The sequence below is a fragment of the Athene noctua genome, chromosome 9 (assembly GCF_965140245.1).
Source record: "Athene noctua chromosome 9, bAthNoc1.hap1.1, whole genome shotgun sequence".
NCBI lineage: Eukaryota > Metazoa > Chordata > Aves > Strigiformes > Strigidae > Athene > Athene noctua.
The window spans coordinates 7,074,349-7,091,121 of NC_134045.1; the positions used below are offsets into that span (position 1 = coordinate 7,074,349).

At 41.4% G+C, this 16,773-nt stretch overlaps 1 protein-coding gene across 3 annotated transcripts in view; it reads left to right on the top strand.

Annotated features, from left to right (window-relative positions):
* Positions 1–795: 795 nt before the first annotated feature.
* The window catches only part of PHAF1 (phagophore assembly factor 1), a 38,252-nt gene continuing 22,274 nt past the window's right edge, over positions 796–16,773 (top strand). For 2 of the 3 annotated variants that reach the window (XR_012634201.1, XM_074913385.1), the window contains exons 1-6: positions 796–848; positions 1,254–1,381; positions 7,013–7,095; positions 10,939–11,022; positions 15,782–15,825; positions 16,125–16,204. Coding sequence is in view for 2 of the 3 variants with exons in the window: in XM_074913385.1 (XP_074769486.1) it covers positions 1,318–1,381; positions 7,013–7,095; positions 10,939–11,022; positions 15,782–15,825; positions 16,125–16,204 (355 nt within the window). In the remaining variant the exon portion in view is untranslated. The other variant, XM_074913387.1, reaches the window with a different exon arrangement.

Sequence of the window (16,773 nt, forward strand, 5' to 3'; positions counted from 1 at the left end):
TCTCTGGACCCCCTTGACTTTCCATTACTTGTGCAGCCCTACTCCTGCAGATGCATTGCCTCATGTCAGGCTGGCACGAGTCCATATGCTTGGTTTTTCTAATTTTTAATTCTCTGCTTATGTTGGGCAATGCTTGACCTGGTGCCGTTCATCTTGGATCAAGTTTCTGCTGTAAACATGGTGGTCTGATGTGGGATGTCCAAGTCCGAGGTGGTGGCAGAATCTTGGCATCTGGCGAGAGCTCTGTTACCCTCATTAGCTGTGTAGATGCTGACTGCTTGCACCTGGGGTCTTCTGGGTCCGAGCAGAGCAGGTTCATGCACGGTGAGTGCCACCCCAGGGAAAACGTGGACTTCTTCAGGGAAAAAACACCCCTGTTTTTTCAAATAGCATCAAAAAGCAAATGACCTCATTACTACTTTCTTCCTTACTGAGTCATTCCTGAGCTTGTTCCGGTAACTTTGCTCGTGCCACTGACTAATTTCTCCTTAACTCTTTCCCCCACCCTGGCCTTTCAACTGGAAAAACTGGATGCAACCGGGTTGGTTTGGGTTTGTTTTTTTTCTTAATCCCGAGTTTACCGTGGCGGGCTGTGCCAAGGGTAATTAGGACTTGTGTCTGACTCTTCTGGCGACAAGGACAGGGGTGGCAGTGGGGCTGTGCCCGCTGCTCCCTGGGCAGGCCCAAATCTCCCGCTGCGGGACTCGAACTCGCACCTCCCCTCAGCCAGGCCGACACCTTCCCCCTCGCCCACGGCCGGGGGCGGGGCGTATCTCGCCTAGCCCCGCCCCGCGCGCGGGCTCGCCTGACGACAGCTGCAAAGCACTTTTTCAGCAGCCGCAAGTGAGGTGAGTCGCAGCCCCGCGGCGCGGGGGGGAGGGGGTTATAGCCCCCCCACGCCCCTCCTCGGTGGGGGCCGCCGCTGTCGGTGCGTTCGGGCCGAGCGGCGAGGCGGTGGCGGCTCTTCTTCCGCTGGGGGGGCGGGCGGGGCAGCGGCTGCCGGCGCTCGGTGGCCGGCCCGGGGTGGGGGGTGCGGCGGCGCGGAGAGCGGGGGCCGCGGGGCGGTGCGAGGGGGCCGCCTGCTGTGGCGGCGGTGCCTGCGCTCCCCCCGCGGCCCGGCTCGGGGGCCTCTGCTGTGACTCAGCGCTGGCCCCTGGGGGGTTGGGGGTGGCGGGTCCCCGCGGGGGGGGTGCGGCTGCCCGGCGGTGGGGGGCCGGGGCGCAGGCTGCGAGCTTCCCTTCTGCTTCCCTCAGAGGTCCGGCGCAGCGACCGGGTGACCTGCCGTGCCAGCCCGCGGCCTCCGCGCTACCTGAGCCAATGCTAGATCTGGAGGTGGTGCCCGAGCGGTCTCTGGGGAACGAGCAATGGGAGTTCACCTTGGGTAAGTGTGTGTGTCTGTGTGTCCCGCTCGCCTGGCTGCCCCGGACCCTCTGCATGAGCGGGATGATTCGGGTCTCATGATCCGGGTTCATGAGGTTTCTCCCAGCGCTTTCACGGAGTTGCAACAGTGGGAGGGAGACAGAGTCAAAGCTCGCCTTTCTCTGTGGCTAAAAAGACTTATGTATGAGCTTTAAGGATTCCCTTGTAGCATGTAGTTTCACCTTCAGCTTTTGCATGCTGAGTTGTGCTTCGTTTATCAGCTTGTATGCTTTCTACTACTTGTTTACCTTGTTTTGTCTTGCCTTACCATTTCAGACTAGTAATTTTTTAAAATAACTCCTGAAGGAGGAGGCATGGATGTACAGGTTCTCAGGTGATTCGAGCATCTTCAACTGTATGCTAGTAGTTGGCATAAATACTGTGCTTTTCTGCACAAACTCTTCATAAATATGAGTTGAGTTTCAGTATTTCTTTGTGTTGTTGCTGGGTGGTGACATTATAGTGTAGGAAGTAAACTTTTCAGAGTTTTTCTCAGTGTTAGATAACAAGGGTTCCTCCCCTCAATGATTCTCATTTTTTCTTCTCTCTGAGAGGCCCGTCCCTACCAGCCATTGCTCTATTTAGTGTGATGAGAAAGAACTTTCCCCCAGCTGATGGAAATTTGGCTGGTGCTCAGCCTAGGGCACTTAAATGTGCAGTTGAAACTCAGATGGTATGGATTCTTAAGATGACCTATGTTTTCAAGCAGATATTGGTAGGCCTTAAACCTCTCAGAAATATTGTAGCTGTCACATTTTCTGAGTGATTGAGATAACCACGTTGGACTCTTCTGCTCAGTTTTCCGTCTTTGCTGCTGCTCTGTCTAAAGTGCAGTTATCAATAGTAGTTGTTTGGTTAACGTAAACAGGGCTCTGCATGGCAGCCATCTGTGTCTGCCAGAACTGGAGTTACACTTCTGCTGTCACCTGTGACAGCAGGGGCTCAGAGTGTTTCTTAAAAACACTGTTACACAGCTGCCACGAACTTGGGTCACACCAGAGGAGTGGTGCTGTGACGTGGCAGTGTTTATATGAAACCCATCAAACACAAAAGGCTGTTTATGCTGCTGTGACTTCAGAATCAAGTGCAACTCAGTGGTTACAGGGAGTGTTAGAATGGCTTTTGGTGGCTAATTATAGTACCTCAGGTCCCACCCTTTGAAATCTCGGTGATCTCCTTATACCGCTAACGTGTTACTGTGCTCCCTAGGCTCTGCATGCCCTTCTGTGATCCTTTAGTGCCTGTATTACCTGAAAAGAAATGCAATCTCAAATTATACACCCTGGCAATCTTCATAAATACGTAGTACCGGCTTTCCCATATTCTCCTTACAAAAACAACAAAAAAGGAAGAGAGAAAATTATTTTCATTTTCCCAAGAAGCCCCAGAGAAGCCCGTTAATGCAATCTCATGGTTAAAATTATATACTGTGTCTCTGTCTGTGTGTACACACAGACACATGCATAGATGTGAGAGGGAGGAAACTCAGCTGTAATTCTTGGAGTAAACACAGCCACCACGTGATGTGTCTAATATATAATTAGCATGACCTGTTGGTATAGAGCGGGAGGCTGACTAGGTATTAAGATACTTAACTTTGTCCTGCACTAGGGATATTGTATGAAAATTGTCCGTGCTGATGTAGCTGGTTCAGCTGTGTTAGCGGCAGCGAGGTTGGAAGTGCCGGTGTAAATGGGATTCTTGCTGCCAGCAGTATTCTACTCGTTGTTTGTTTAGATTTGCTCTTAGCAGAACTAATGGCACTATTCCTGAACTGCTGCTGACTCTGGCTTCCAGTATTGTGCCCACAGTGGAGATGACTGAGGGGAAATGCCAGGAAAATTTTTTACATGAGTTTTTGGATTCTGTTTCTGGTTCCAGTGTTGACTCATTATGTGACCAGAGCATAAAAAATTTAACCAGGGCTGAGTTTTGTGCTCAATTAGATACCTGTGTCACTGCACCTCTCGGGCTATGTTCCTGCTGTTTTAAAGGAGAACAATTAAATACTTATTCTGTAGTGCCTATAGCTGTATTATTAGCATTTGAGATGTATGATTTCTAAGGTGTACTTGCATTTCTCTTGCTTTTTATACTTTCTTTTCTTACTAAGTTTCACTTTTCTTAGTGTGTTATGATTTGTCTTCTTTTGGATTTTCTTGTATTCCGCGCTTTTAATCCTTATTCGCTCCTCTACCCACCTCCCTTCAAGCCACATAGTCTTAGCATAAACAAACACTTTAAGCCATGTTTTTCATGACTAGTGTATGTGAGAGGAGTGTCTTGTGTCACCTGTATCACTTCAGCATTTAGAAAAGGGAAAAGTTTGACAGGAGAATCCTAGCACTGGTCTTTGTGGGTGTTACTGCCATAGCTCAGTTTGGTTGACTGTCTGATGTGCTGGTAACCATGTTTGCTTCCCCGTTTCCCCTGACTGGTGAGCAGGGGAAAAAGAATTCTTTGTTTTCCTCTTTGACTGCAAAGACTGACGAATGTTGAGGAAAAGGGGGTGTTGTGTTTGTGCGTGAGAAGGGTGGAGAAAAATAACCCAGTTTCTTTGCTCCTCCTTTGGCTCTCTGCTAATAGAGGCAAAGGGAGAATACTGGCTCCTTCACACATTTTGCATTAGGCAAACTGTTCTTGGAGAGCTTAGGTTCCTCGTTGTAGCTTTGCTAAGCAGATGCATGGCAAAATCTGCTTGATTCTCAGTTGCTGAAAACTGAACAAAATCAGTCCATGTCCATTTGCTTGCAGCTTGAGAAAGCCCTGAGTAAGAGAGTCACATGAGCCATCTGTTTGCACACTTACTAACCCAAGATTGCATCAGTTTACATCGGACTACAAACTGAACTTCGTGTTTGTGCGCACTTTTTTTTAACCACATGCTTTTTTACTGAAACCTTGCCTACTTCTGACGCTTGCCATCGGCATATAGATTCTGTCAGCTTGTTCACTGGCTTTGCTTGAGCCTTTGCCACTTGTGTGTTTTAAAAAAAACAAGTCTTAACATCTGCAAGTCTCATAGAAATTCTGACTTTGAAAATGGGTTTTAAACTCTTAAATCATCTTTACGTTTTTTTGAATCCTAGCTTTTACCAGATTAAGAACGTGAAACTTTCACAGCAGTGTATTTGATTTTAGCTTCTTGCTGTTATTTATGTTTCTGTTCCATTTTAAAAAGATTATCTAATACATAATAACTGTCTTTCTAAAACTCAGCTGCTTAGACTACAAAGGCAACTGCTACTTCCTAGATAATAGGAAACAGTGCTGCTTTATTGTGTGGCTCTGTGCATCGTAACTTCATTACTTTTACTAAAATAACTATTCTTCTTGATTTTATATCATCTTCTGGTGTATAATTTATAGCTGCAAAAAAAATTGTTTCCAGGATTATGGTCTAAGATGAAAAACAATTTCACAGAAACAGTTGTATATGGTATTTACAAACTGAATCCCTGTAGTTCTAATCTGTAAGCCTGTTTTGGCAAAATTTTATTTCATAATAGCAGAAAAGCTGCAATGTATATAGCATAACAGGCATGTAGTTTAGTGCAACAGTGAAATTTTTTTAGTCTTACATTAGTATTACTTTAAAGCAGTACTTAGGGGATCTAGGCATGTGCGTGAGATATATATATATGGAGAGAGGGAATTTTCTCACTTTGGAACTGTAGATAATATGTAAAAGGTGATTTGGAACATAATGCACAGTCTTGAGTTTGAGAGGTGTAGCTAGTAACTAAAACTTTGAGTGCCTGAACTGTTACCGGAATAAAAGTATAGGTCTTGTAGTAAATTTTCCCTAATCAAGGCAACTTTCTTAATATTTAAAAACTAGAAAGAGAGAAGAATGGAGCAAGTAATGTAAATAAAATGTCAGATAACTAATCTAAATTGACTTGCAGCAATTAGTAGGGAAATAAAACTTCACCATTATGAGCTCATAACATCTCTTTACAAATGCCTGCTTTGAATCCAGGAACATGATCACATTTCGTTTGGAAAGGCAACAAAGGTTTTAAGTGTGATAAAGGATGAGATGGTGTGGTGCTGTTCTTTCTGCAGAATCAACTGTTTCATTCCACTTTGAAAAATTTATAGCTGTAAAGATAAGATACACACCAAAGGAAAAAAAAAAAAAGAAAAAAGCCCTTGAAATTGTGTTAGAGGGTGAATAACTGTTAAGTATATTATTTCAATTGAACTAAATTGTTTAGTACGTTTATCTTGTCTGTAAACTAACACGATAAATTTCCTTCCTTGACATGAATGTAGCTGTATCAGCAGCTAATGTGGCCTGTTAGGTCTAAGGAGAATCATTGCTCCATTTTGATATTTTTGTCTTCTGCAACTACTTAATAGTTTATCAAGCATGATAAAGGGTATGCTATAAAACGTGGTCCAAGAGCCTATTGAACATGTATAGGAGTGCTCTAGCCAAGTTTGCTACAGGCTACTTTATCAGAGGGATCTGGACAGGCCAGCTCAATGGGCTGAGGCCAGTTGTATGAGTTTCAACAAGGCTCAGTGCCGGGTCCTGCACTCAGGTCACAACAAGCCCCTGCAATGCTGCAGGCTTGGGGCAGAGTGGCTGGAAAGCTGCCCAGCAGAAAAGGATCTGGGGGTGCTGGTCAACAGCCGGCTGAACATGAGCCAGCAGTGTGCCCAGGTGCCCAAGAAGGCCAACGGCGTCTTGGCTTGTATCAGAAATAGTGTGGCCAGCAGGGACAGGGAAAGGATCGTCCCCCTGGTGAGGCCGCACCTTGAATATTGTGTTCAGTTTTGGGCCCCTCACTGCAAGACAGGTATTGTGGTGTTGGAGCGTGTCCAAAGAAGAGCAGCGAAGCTGGTGAAGGGTCTGGAGCAGAAGTTGTATGAAGAGTTGAGGGAACTGGGGTGGTTTAGCCTGCAGAAAGGGAGGCTGAGAGGAGATCTCATCGCTCCCTGCAACTCCCTGAAAGGAGGGTGTCAGAGGTGGAGGTTGGTCTCTTTTCCCAAGTAACAAGTGATAGGACAAGAGAAAATAGCCTTCAGTTATGCCAGGGGAGGTTTAGATTGGTTATTAGGAGAAATCTCTTCACTGAAAGGGTTGTCAAGCATTTGAACAGGCTGCCCTGGGAAGTGGTTGAGTTGCCATCCCTGGAGGTATCTGAAAGACGTGTAGATGTGGCACTTAGGGACATGGTTTAGTGGTGGGCTTGGCAGTGCTGGGTTAACGGTTGGACTCCATGATCTTAAAGGTCTTTTCCAACCTAAACCATTCTGTGATTACCCCAAAAAGCAGAACATTTTGTGCGAGGTCTGTGATTTTTCTGCCTGAACTTTGCTGTTTAATTATGTGACTGGAGGTACTTGTCTTTCATGTATATTTAACAAACTGGTAGATAAAACAATGACCTTTCTGTTTCAAAAAAAAAAAAAAGGTCTGTGCTGATACCATGAGTCAAGTAGGTTTATTTGTTGATTGCATGCCTTTCTGTTGTAATGTACTGTTTGCTGATGACTGCTCTGTTACCTCTGTAACCTTTCTGTTAAAAAACACTGTTAGCTGGTCTCGGAATTGAAGAAATGCAACTGTTTTTATTTACAGGAATGCCATTGGCTCAGGCTGTAGCAATTCTTCAGAAACACTGTCGCATTATCAAAAATGTCCAAGTTCTCTACAGTGAGCAGGTGAGTAGTGCATGATCCGGCCAGGTCATTCACTTCGTTGTGTCACAGAATTAAGGCATTAGGGGATATACTGAAACTGTGTCATGCTAACATACATATTGTATGAATTGTGGCGCTACTTGATGTCCAATTACAGAAAATTGTTGCCACCACATCAGAGGTATAGCTTTTCTAAGTTTTTTGTCAAGTGTAATAATCCTTGGAGCAGTGCAGTGATTTATCAGTTTTGTATATGTGGTGGTGTGGTATTATTGTTTTTCCTTTAAGAAGGGAAATGTTCTGTAATTAATTCGATAATTTTAGTCTTTTTACATAATCATTGTCAAGCGTTGCAGTATTTTTGAAGTACTGAATCGCTTGTTATTTTCTGCTTTCATGTTTGGTTCAGTGGTGATGAACCCTCTGAAAAGGCTTCCACACTTTCTCTCTGGATCTGCAATTTTGTCTGCAGAAAGTGGATACAATAATGTAAACCAGCTATAGATGTTTTAATCATTCTTCATAACTAAGCATTAGCTTCCTAATCCATTGGACTTCCACCAAAAAGGGGACTAGAAGTGAAACCTTTCTGCTAGGTCAAATAAAATGTGTTGTATACCCACCTTTACTTTGAAAGAAGTGGAAGAGAAGAGGAGATACAAAGGAGGACTGTGACTCCCCAAATGTGTGTTATGTGAAATGCACATTAATCAGAAGATGATATTCATATGTTGTAGATTATGGATCTTTGCTCAGGAAAAAGGCAAAGTCTGCTAGAATGTCAGTTTGTATCAAAATACTGATTGATGCTTCATGCATTTGCAGTGAATACTGAATGACTAAGGAACAAGCTTGGCTCTGGCGTTTACTGCTGGATACATATTTCATGTAATTAAATGAATTCTCCTTTTTTGTTTCACATTATGTAGATTTATGGGTTTTATGATGTCTGAATTGCAAATTGAAAATCTAGCTCCCTGTACTTAATGCATGGGAGCATCCGTCTGGCAATGAATGCATTTCTTTTTTTGCATGCTTTGGAGGTTTTTTAGTTTTTCTTACTACGGTACATTCCAGAATTATTTCTGGGTTTGTTTAGAGAAATGATGAGATTCCCATTCCTCTCAGGTCTGTAGAATCACAGAAGGATTAGTGGTCTAGTTCTAGAAAGCAAGGTATGCTCCTGCTTGGGTTTTTTATGTCTCTTGGAAAGCTACATTGTGATCAACCACTTACACTGGATTTGTATTCTGTCTGCAGGAGTGGGAGTGTATGTCAGGATTTTTCTCCCCAGACTGTAATAAGTGTAAAGATGTTTTTAACATCTGCGTAGTCCCCAACAAAATAGTAGTTCTCAACTTTGTGGAATAGTTGTGCTGATGATATTTTTTTCTGTATATTATTCTGATTCAACAGCTGATACTGCTGCAGCTTTTTCCACATGCCACTCAGGCCACCTGCACTTGCCTGTCTGGCTATGTCCTTGCCCTCTGCAGAACATCATACACTTCATTAGCAGCCGATCACAAAGAGCTGCTTCTGCAGTTCTTAGAAGATTCAAAGCTTTAAATAAACTATGCCAGGCACAACTTTCATCTAGCTAAATTTTACCTGAATAGCCTTCATGTCTTTCCTCTTTGCTTTCTAAAGGAATGTGTTTGAGCGTAGTGATCAAATGTTATTTAAAGTTGTTGCATCTAAAGCATTGAATTTCTGATCCTGGAACTCTAGCAGCAAGTATTTCCTTTCAAAAATTTATATGACAATTAAATACAATTAGATCTGCCCACAGCTCTCTTGTTAACTTGACATAAATGGGAGGCCCAAACTGTGCCAAAAAAGCTTGATGAACCATTTTCCGTGACTAAAGAATTTTAACTCCTTTTTGGTCAGTTTAAGTGGTGTGCTTAATTGCCTTTGTATGATTTCCTAAGCCTCTTCCTCTGGATTTGTGTCGATGGGATTGTTCAGTGCTAATAGTTTTTCATGCAGCTTTATGTAGACTAGCAGTGTAACTGCACATCTGAGTTGTTTCCTTCAGGGAGGACTCTCCTGGTGCTTCCTGGCATCATCTTTCATACTTGAGGTTCTATTTTGTGTATTGAAAGTCACATGAACTAAATTTGTGCCCTTGAAACTTTTCTTTTATTACAAAATTTGCCAGCATAGAACAGAAGCTATTTGCTCTACTAATTACCAAGCTTTTCTTCAGATGTTTTTTTTCCCCACCCACTCAAAAGTACTTGTAATGCTCTCATTAATTTTAGAATAACCTTATGAAAATTCAGCTTAGAAACTAGTGAAATGCAGAGCATATCCCGTATCAGAACAACTCTGTTGGTATGTTTTAAGTGCAACATGACACTTTTTTTTTTCTGTCTGTAGACGTTCTAAATTAGATTCATAAGGGATGTAAAAAAAGACTCAGGATCAACATTAGACCTTTTTGTCAGGCTCATGACTAAATTTCAGTGCTGCTTCAATTCTCCACAGTATAAGAAAAGTATGCCAGCAATAGTGAAGTATTGATGCCATTGTGCAAGGCACTGTAAAGATTTTATTTAGAAGACAGCTTACACACCAGATACCCAGTGTTCAAGGAAGATGAGCTTGAACTGAACCTGCTTCAGGAAAAGCTACTGGTGTGATAAAGGTGAATGGGAAATCTGCATCAGAGAGGATTGAAAGCCCTGTGGCTTGTTTTGACCTAGTGATGTGAAGTTTAAGATCTGATTACTTAAATACATGGTTTGGGAAGGGGTGGGAGATGTGTGGTAGAATGCACAGAAGGTATCCAGGCTAGAAGGTGGTGCTGATGTGAGAATAAAGAGGTGAGAAAATTTAGGATGAGAATCAGACTTCTGACAGTCAAAACACAGACCTTCTCCCAGTAGAGCAAAGGGGAGAGTAACAGTTCTTAAGACAGCTTGTGCTTAATAAATTAAAAAGGCCGTATGGTATGGCTGCCTGCATTAGAAGCCTGTATGTGCCACACATGTCCCCTCCCCGTGCTGTTTTTTGATAGATAACTGCTTGGTGCAATTCTACAGCATGAATATTTCTGCCTGCTTGTTATTGAGCCTTTTTTCTCCTCTAAGCAGACAGTTGTGGAGGGCAGGGCTTTTTGAAGCAAATGTGCTTTAGACGGTACATGAACAAATAGCTGAATTGATGCCAGCTGACTGTGTGTGGGGGTTGTACCGGTCCAGCGGTGAGCAGCTTCCACAGCGCCGCAGCAGACTGAGATGGCTTAGAGCCTATACAGACACCAGTGAAGCCAGCGGAATGTCTCCTATTGACTCCAGCAGACTGCAAATTAAGCCTTTCGTTGTTATGATTCACAGTAACTAAGGAAACCTAAATTCACGACATAAGAGTCTGAAGCCTCCCTTTTGAGGCCTGAAAAAGACTGTGACACACTTGGATTTTTGAAGTGGAAAGCCCTCTTAGCGTCTTTTTGTCAAGTGTATGCTTAGTTCTGATGCGAGACTTGGTGGGTTGACCTATTATTTTTGTGCGCCAAGAATGCAACAGTCTGTCCTTGCATGTTGTCTCTGATGCTAAACTTGGAATGTTGATTTTCAAGGTGGTTCCCCCCCACACCCACTTAAAGTAATGGACAGTTACCCTTTTGGCAGTTCTTTCTTGCAGGGTGCAAATCTTACTTGGGCTTTCTGTTTCTTTTGTTAAGGAAACTGAAGGAGTTGAGAGGTTTGGTCAAAGTATTTTTGTTATGCTTATTCATTGATAAAGTGGTTGTTTTCTGAGGCAGTTTTGTTTTTCCAAAGTAACCAATTTCAATGATGCATATCTTAACAAAGAAGCCTTGAAATTAAAAGCCTGACAGCTTTTTTTGTTTTACAGTCACCTCTTAGCCATGACCTCATCCTTAACCTGACTCAGGATGGAATCAAACTGCTGTTTGATGCTTTCAATCAGAGACTTAAGGTAATAAAACACCCTTCCTGCAAACCAAAACCCTGGGATATATTGACACTTAACAGAACATAAGTATGTGGCTCTTTTAGACTCTTGCTTTGCCATACGCAGTGCTCTCTTGTGATAATGAACTGCATTTCTTCTGTTTGGGGGTTAGTTCTTTGTTTATAGGATTAAGACACTTTAAGATTGTAGTGGGGACTGTAAGAGTACCATAGGAGTATGATGGTCTGTGTGGCCTCACTTGCCCATCTTGTCTCAAGTTGCAGCAGAAGCTGCGAAAGGCCATTGCTAAAGTGAAGCCCGGGATTTGAAATAAGATTATTGGTTAATGCAAACTAGACAATGTTGTTTTCTGCCCAGGTTGTTCCTTTATCTGTGCTGCCATTTTATTTTTGAAAGTGAACTTAGATCCTCCTTTTCTTAGTTTTCAATGGAGTTATGTTCACAGAGTACTTGTGTCGTTGTGAGCACATGATTTCTCCCAGAAAGCCTCATTCGGGCCTGTTGTGAGCCTTCTGCACTGACTTCAGTTTGTTCTGCATGAGTTTTTATTCTTTCTATTGAATTCCTCAGCTCGGCAGTTCTGCTGCTTTGCTTTTAGGTGGCCAACTGTTGATCTGACTCTCTCTAGGATGGTTTGTGGAGTTAAGATGCAAAATAAAGGGCAGGCTTGTCACTAACCTCCCATGGCATTTATGTTTGCAAAAAAATCTGTTATGAAAGTCATTATGTATTATCCATATAAAATAGGCAACTGTGGGACTGTAGAAACATGATCAGATCAGTACAAAATTTTGAAAAACTTTAACTGAAACATTTAAAATGTTTGTATGTAACTTAGTTATTCAGGGTGGTCTTTTGGTCAGGACCAGCTGTGCTGAACAGTTGTCAGTGTGGTTCTCACCTGGTGTGCATAAATTTCTTTGTGACCAAAGTGCCCAAGTGTTGATTTGGTTAATAGGGTGAGAGTGTACTGCTCCAGCTGCTGTGCTGTTTAACATTTGAAGAAGTGTGGGGTTAAATGTGATGCTGAAAAACGGAATGCTTACCCTTTAGGTAAGTCTGGAATAGGGTGTTTAGATCCATACTTGCAAGCTTTGGAACAGTGGTGGGTGGAACCTTGTTCCCCTTACTCATGTCTCCAGTAAAACCAGCAGCAAAATGTCACTCTCCAAAATGTTGGCTTAGTTCTTTATCCCAAAAATGTCTGTAAGAGTGCAGCAGTGTGCTGTCAGTGGAAACTTGAGCTCTTCATAGGCTTTAAATATGTGTGTATATATATAAAAAAATTACTGAATAGCAACACAATAGTTGTTGGAAGTACTTATTTCTCTAGTAGTAACCTGTAACACCATGGTACATTTGTATTTTTCTTATTTAAAATCTCTTTTCAAAATGTGTATTTTTATAGTTAATATAAGAACAATTTTCAGTTAAAATTGAGCTCATATGGGGGACAACTGAGCAGGTTTTTTGCCAGATTTCAGTTTCTGATTGCCTTATGGTAGTTTCTGTTCCTTAAGTCGTTCTATAATAGATTTTTATTTTTGTCGAGAGTTAGAACTTAATTATTCAGATTGCATATGTGAATTTACAATTTTTAAGAGATTATCTTGAAAATCCTGTCAGATGGATCTTTATCAGTGTAAACTACACCTGCTCTATGAAATCTATCCAAAATATACTTAATTCCTAAGGAGACTGAACTCACAACTGACATAATCACTTCAAGTGCATGGCTTGCTTACAGACATTTTTTGGAATGTCACAATCTTGTGTTTTCAAAGTGCTGTAACTAGCGTATGCCATTTCTCTACATCTCCAGTTCTTGAGGGTCTGATATTGTCATTTCAACATGTTCTAAGAACCACGCAAGAGTTTTTCTTCTCAGCTTTCTCCATAATGTGTTTTAAAATTTGTTTTTTAAAAAAATAGAAAAAAAAATCGCTCTCCTGGTATGTGTGTTTAGGTGTTTTTTTTAAAAAAAACCCAACAAACAATCTCTTCTGGTATGTCCTGATTTAGTGGTCTAGTGATACCTTTTGTTTGTTTTAACTACAAAGAGTAAAGCTGTAAATGTATACAATGCTATGAAAACTTTTAAGTGTCCAGAAAGCTTTATAGAAGAAATTCTATGGGATCAGTTCAGAAGTGAGCAACAGGACTTTTTAAAGAAGAGTGTAAGTGTAGAATAAGTAATGTCTGTTTTTAAGATGTTGTGACTGTTTTCAGTATTTCTCAGCAGCAGCAAAACTGGAAAAATCAGGATGCCTTTTTTCTTTGCTTTGTATGTTTTGGGGTTTTTTTAATACAAACTTGCTATTAGATTTGGTTGTGAAAAAGAGATAGAAATACTGGCTACAAAAAAGGAAAGTCTTGACAGACTGAAAGAAGCTGGTGCAGGAATAAAGCCATAGCAAAATTCCTAAAAATATGAGGAGGGCTTGTGCATAGTCTCTCTACTCACCTTCAGTAGCCAAAGCACTGCAGGTGTTAACTAATGTGAGCTAACATGAAAGAGTAGATCCAGGACCAGGTTCTGAAAACATTGATATGACTTTTACCACACACTTACACACACTCCCTCTGAGGTGGAGAAAGAGTTATATTTCACAGAATTGGTCTTTTATTGCTGGTTAGAAGATACCTGAACATTTTTGAGTCTTACTGAGTAGTAATTATCAAAACAGTGAGTGTGACAAAACATCAGGTTTTACTCATTTAAACCAACTGCCTTCTGACTGTGTAGTAAACCCATCACTGAATAGTCATTGGTCTTCTCAGTTTTTGTTCCTCTGCACATAATCTCATTAATTCTTTTGTCAGCATGGCTTTTGTAGTTTAAAAAATAAATCCTTTTCTAGGGCTATGGCCTGTTGCAGTGTTTCTTCAATATATGTCTTTCGTGACTTATGAGATCTTTTGACCACCTTTACATCTTGCTAAGTTACGCTTGTTTCTTCCTCTGCTGTTAGTAAAAAGAAATGTTGACATGAATAGATGTGTCTGAATTGTGGCAAGAGGGCTGATGGCAAATTGATGCGGGCTGTCAGCTATCGGGTGTTTCTCTCACAGGGGACCTCATTTGTGCAACGTGCTATTCCCTATGCACTTCTCGGTGTTCAACTTGTCCTTTTGTCTTCCACCACTGCAGCCTGTTTCAGCAGAACTTCAGGAGAGTGCCCAGTGCTCTCGGGTAGTTGCTGCAAAACTAGATCTGGGTGGTGGTGGTTTTCACTATTTTCAGAAACATTTTCTGGGTGAAAAATATCATGTGCAAGGTCACTAAAAAATGTAAAAGCATTCCTAGCTTTTCATAAAAAGTAGCCTTTGTTTTTAACAAGCTGTGCAGTAAAGGAAACCTGGACATGTCAAACTGCATTTGAATTAAAATACTGGATAACCAGGTTTTTCCAAGAAGCATAATTCAAAATATATTTAAGAAGAAAAATTTGTTTGCTGCTCTTTGTTGGTTCTGCCAGAATGTTCATTTGTTACTTGCTTTGTGCTATACTTGTTGCTTACATCCTGAAATGTGTGGGCTTCCTGAGCAAAGAAAGCTTTTTATGAATCAACAGCATGCAGTTAAATGTTGATTTTTAATTTTTTTTTTTTTTAATATAGTGGTTTAAGCATTGCAAGTTGTTTTATTGAGGGTTATTTGCCAGGCATCTCCCAAAACCAAGACTTCCTTCTCAGCTGGTAATATTTTTAGGCTTTAAAGCCACATTTGGTAGCAAGCTCCCTGAGGAATTCTGCTTTATTCTCTAGCTGAAGAGTGAGTCCTTTCTAAATCTGTCAGTGATTTGTTGGAGGATTATACAAAGCAATAAAAAGCGCTTTACCTTTTCTTCACAGTAGTTATGGTGTACTCTACATACTTTCCTTTTCCTGCTGACACAGGAACACATATGTAGGGTAGAAGAAGCTTGAGTTTGACCATGGTTACTTGTGAAAAATGATCTGCTTAAAGCCCAGTCTAGCCTCAAGATCCAGTAACAGTCACATAAAAACCATATGAAATCAATCTCAGATGCACATTTGCAATAACATGTGCAGAACAAAGGATCCATAGCTAATACCTGCAGAGAGGGGGACTCCTTGGAATATTCAATAAGGTCTAAAGCACTTAATAAATATCAAAAGTAGGTGTTATGGCTTGCTCTGATTCTTTGTGGGATGCTCTTCAGATTACCTTGTGTAATGCTTGGATAGATTGCTGCATGTCTTTTTATGTAGTATTGACATAAAATACTTACCACTTAGTCTTGCTATGTTCATCTTTTGCTTTAGAAGGAGTTGGAAAACTGGAACAGTGCATTCAGTGCTAGGACTTACTACCCTGCACAGGCATTCTTTGGGGTAGTAAGAGCAACCCAAGGAATGGCATACTGTTTGACATTCATTAGAGGATTCCCTAATTAGCAACTTTTGCTATTACTTCCTTTGAACTTGCTTAAGAGTAATCTTTGCAGAAATGAAGATGCTGATTTATTAGTGAAAAGATTACTTTCTGCTGGTCAGTGCTGATTTACCCAGGATCTGGAGGCAGTGTACTGAACCCCTAGTTGTTCTTCAGTACTTGTTTAAGATGTACAGTTGCTGAGTTTTCAGTTTTGTCTGTCCATGTGCTTTATCTTAGCAGAGCTCTGTTAAGGAGTGGAGTGAGCAATGCTAGCTAGTCTTGCTTTCTGGCAAGAATTTGCTTCTGTAATGATTCGCAAATGTGTGACGGGTGGTAATGTTTCTGTTTCCTGTGTTTCAGGTGATTGAAGTTTATGACTTGACTAAGGTGAAGTTAAAATATTGGTAAGTGATTTAAGACCTCCCATGATTTCGTCTTGATTAGTGACTGGTTTCTCTCCTTTTTAAATCCTGTATTCATTTCTTTTTTTCAATCATTCTTGTTAAAAAAAAACAAAATAACTGTCAAAAAACCCCATAGGTAATTATCCTTTGTTGAACATAGCACTTGGTTAAACTACCGGTTTACTCTTTTCTTTAGTCTTGGAGGCTTCTTCCAGTTTAAATGTGGTATTGCCATTAGTAAACATTGGTGGCATTTGTTCAGTATTTTTAAGGCAGACTCATTTTGTTTTCTTTTTCAGTGGTGTCCATTTTAACTCTCAGGCAATTGCTCCAACCATAGAACAAATTGATCAGTCATTTGGAGCAACACATCCAGGAGGTAAGCCGAAGTATTTCTGAGAAGCACACCTTGGTTGAGGGACTTCTTTCTATGAAGTCTTTCCTGTGTGTTTGCCTAGAGAAATGTGTAGACACTTCTGTTGTCAAATGATGTGAAGCTATGTTCCAGAACGGTTGTATTCTTATAGCTGGGATATGTAAAATGTAGTGTATGTTCAGTTGTGACTTTCCTCAAGTGAAATAGTGAGGTGGAGAGTCACTGGCACGGAATGGTGTGTTCAGATATCATCAATGATCTGTTTTGAACTGCCAGTACCAGAAAATTGTGAGCTGCTTTGTTGTTGATGCTGTTGTTTTTACACATTCTTATGCACGGTCAGCTTTCTAGTGTCCTTAGGGATTAAGTATAACATGAACATACAGAGCTGATCTCAGTGCAGGGTCAACCAGGACTGTTTGCTCAGGCTCCATGCTCAAAGAACCTGGTTATACCCCTGCTAGGGCAGGATCAAGTCTGAGCCTGTGAATAACTGGCTTGCATTTCCCTGTGCCTCCATGTTACTGGGAGCACTGGGGAGGATAAAAAGGATACCCTTTTTAGAGCATCAC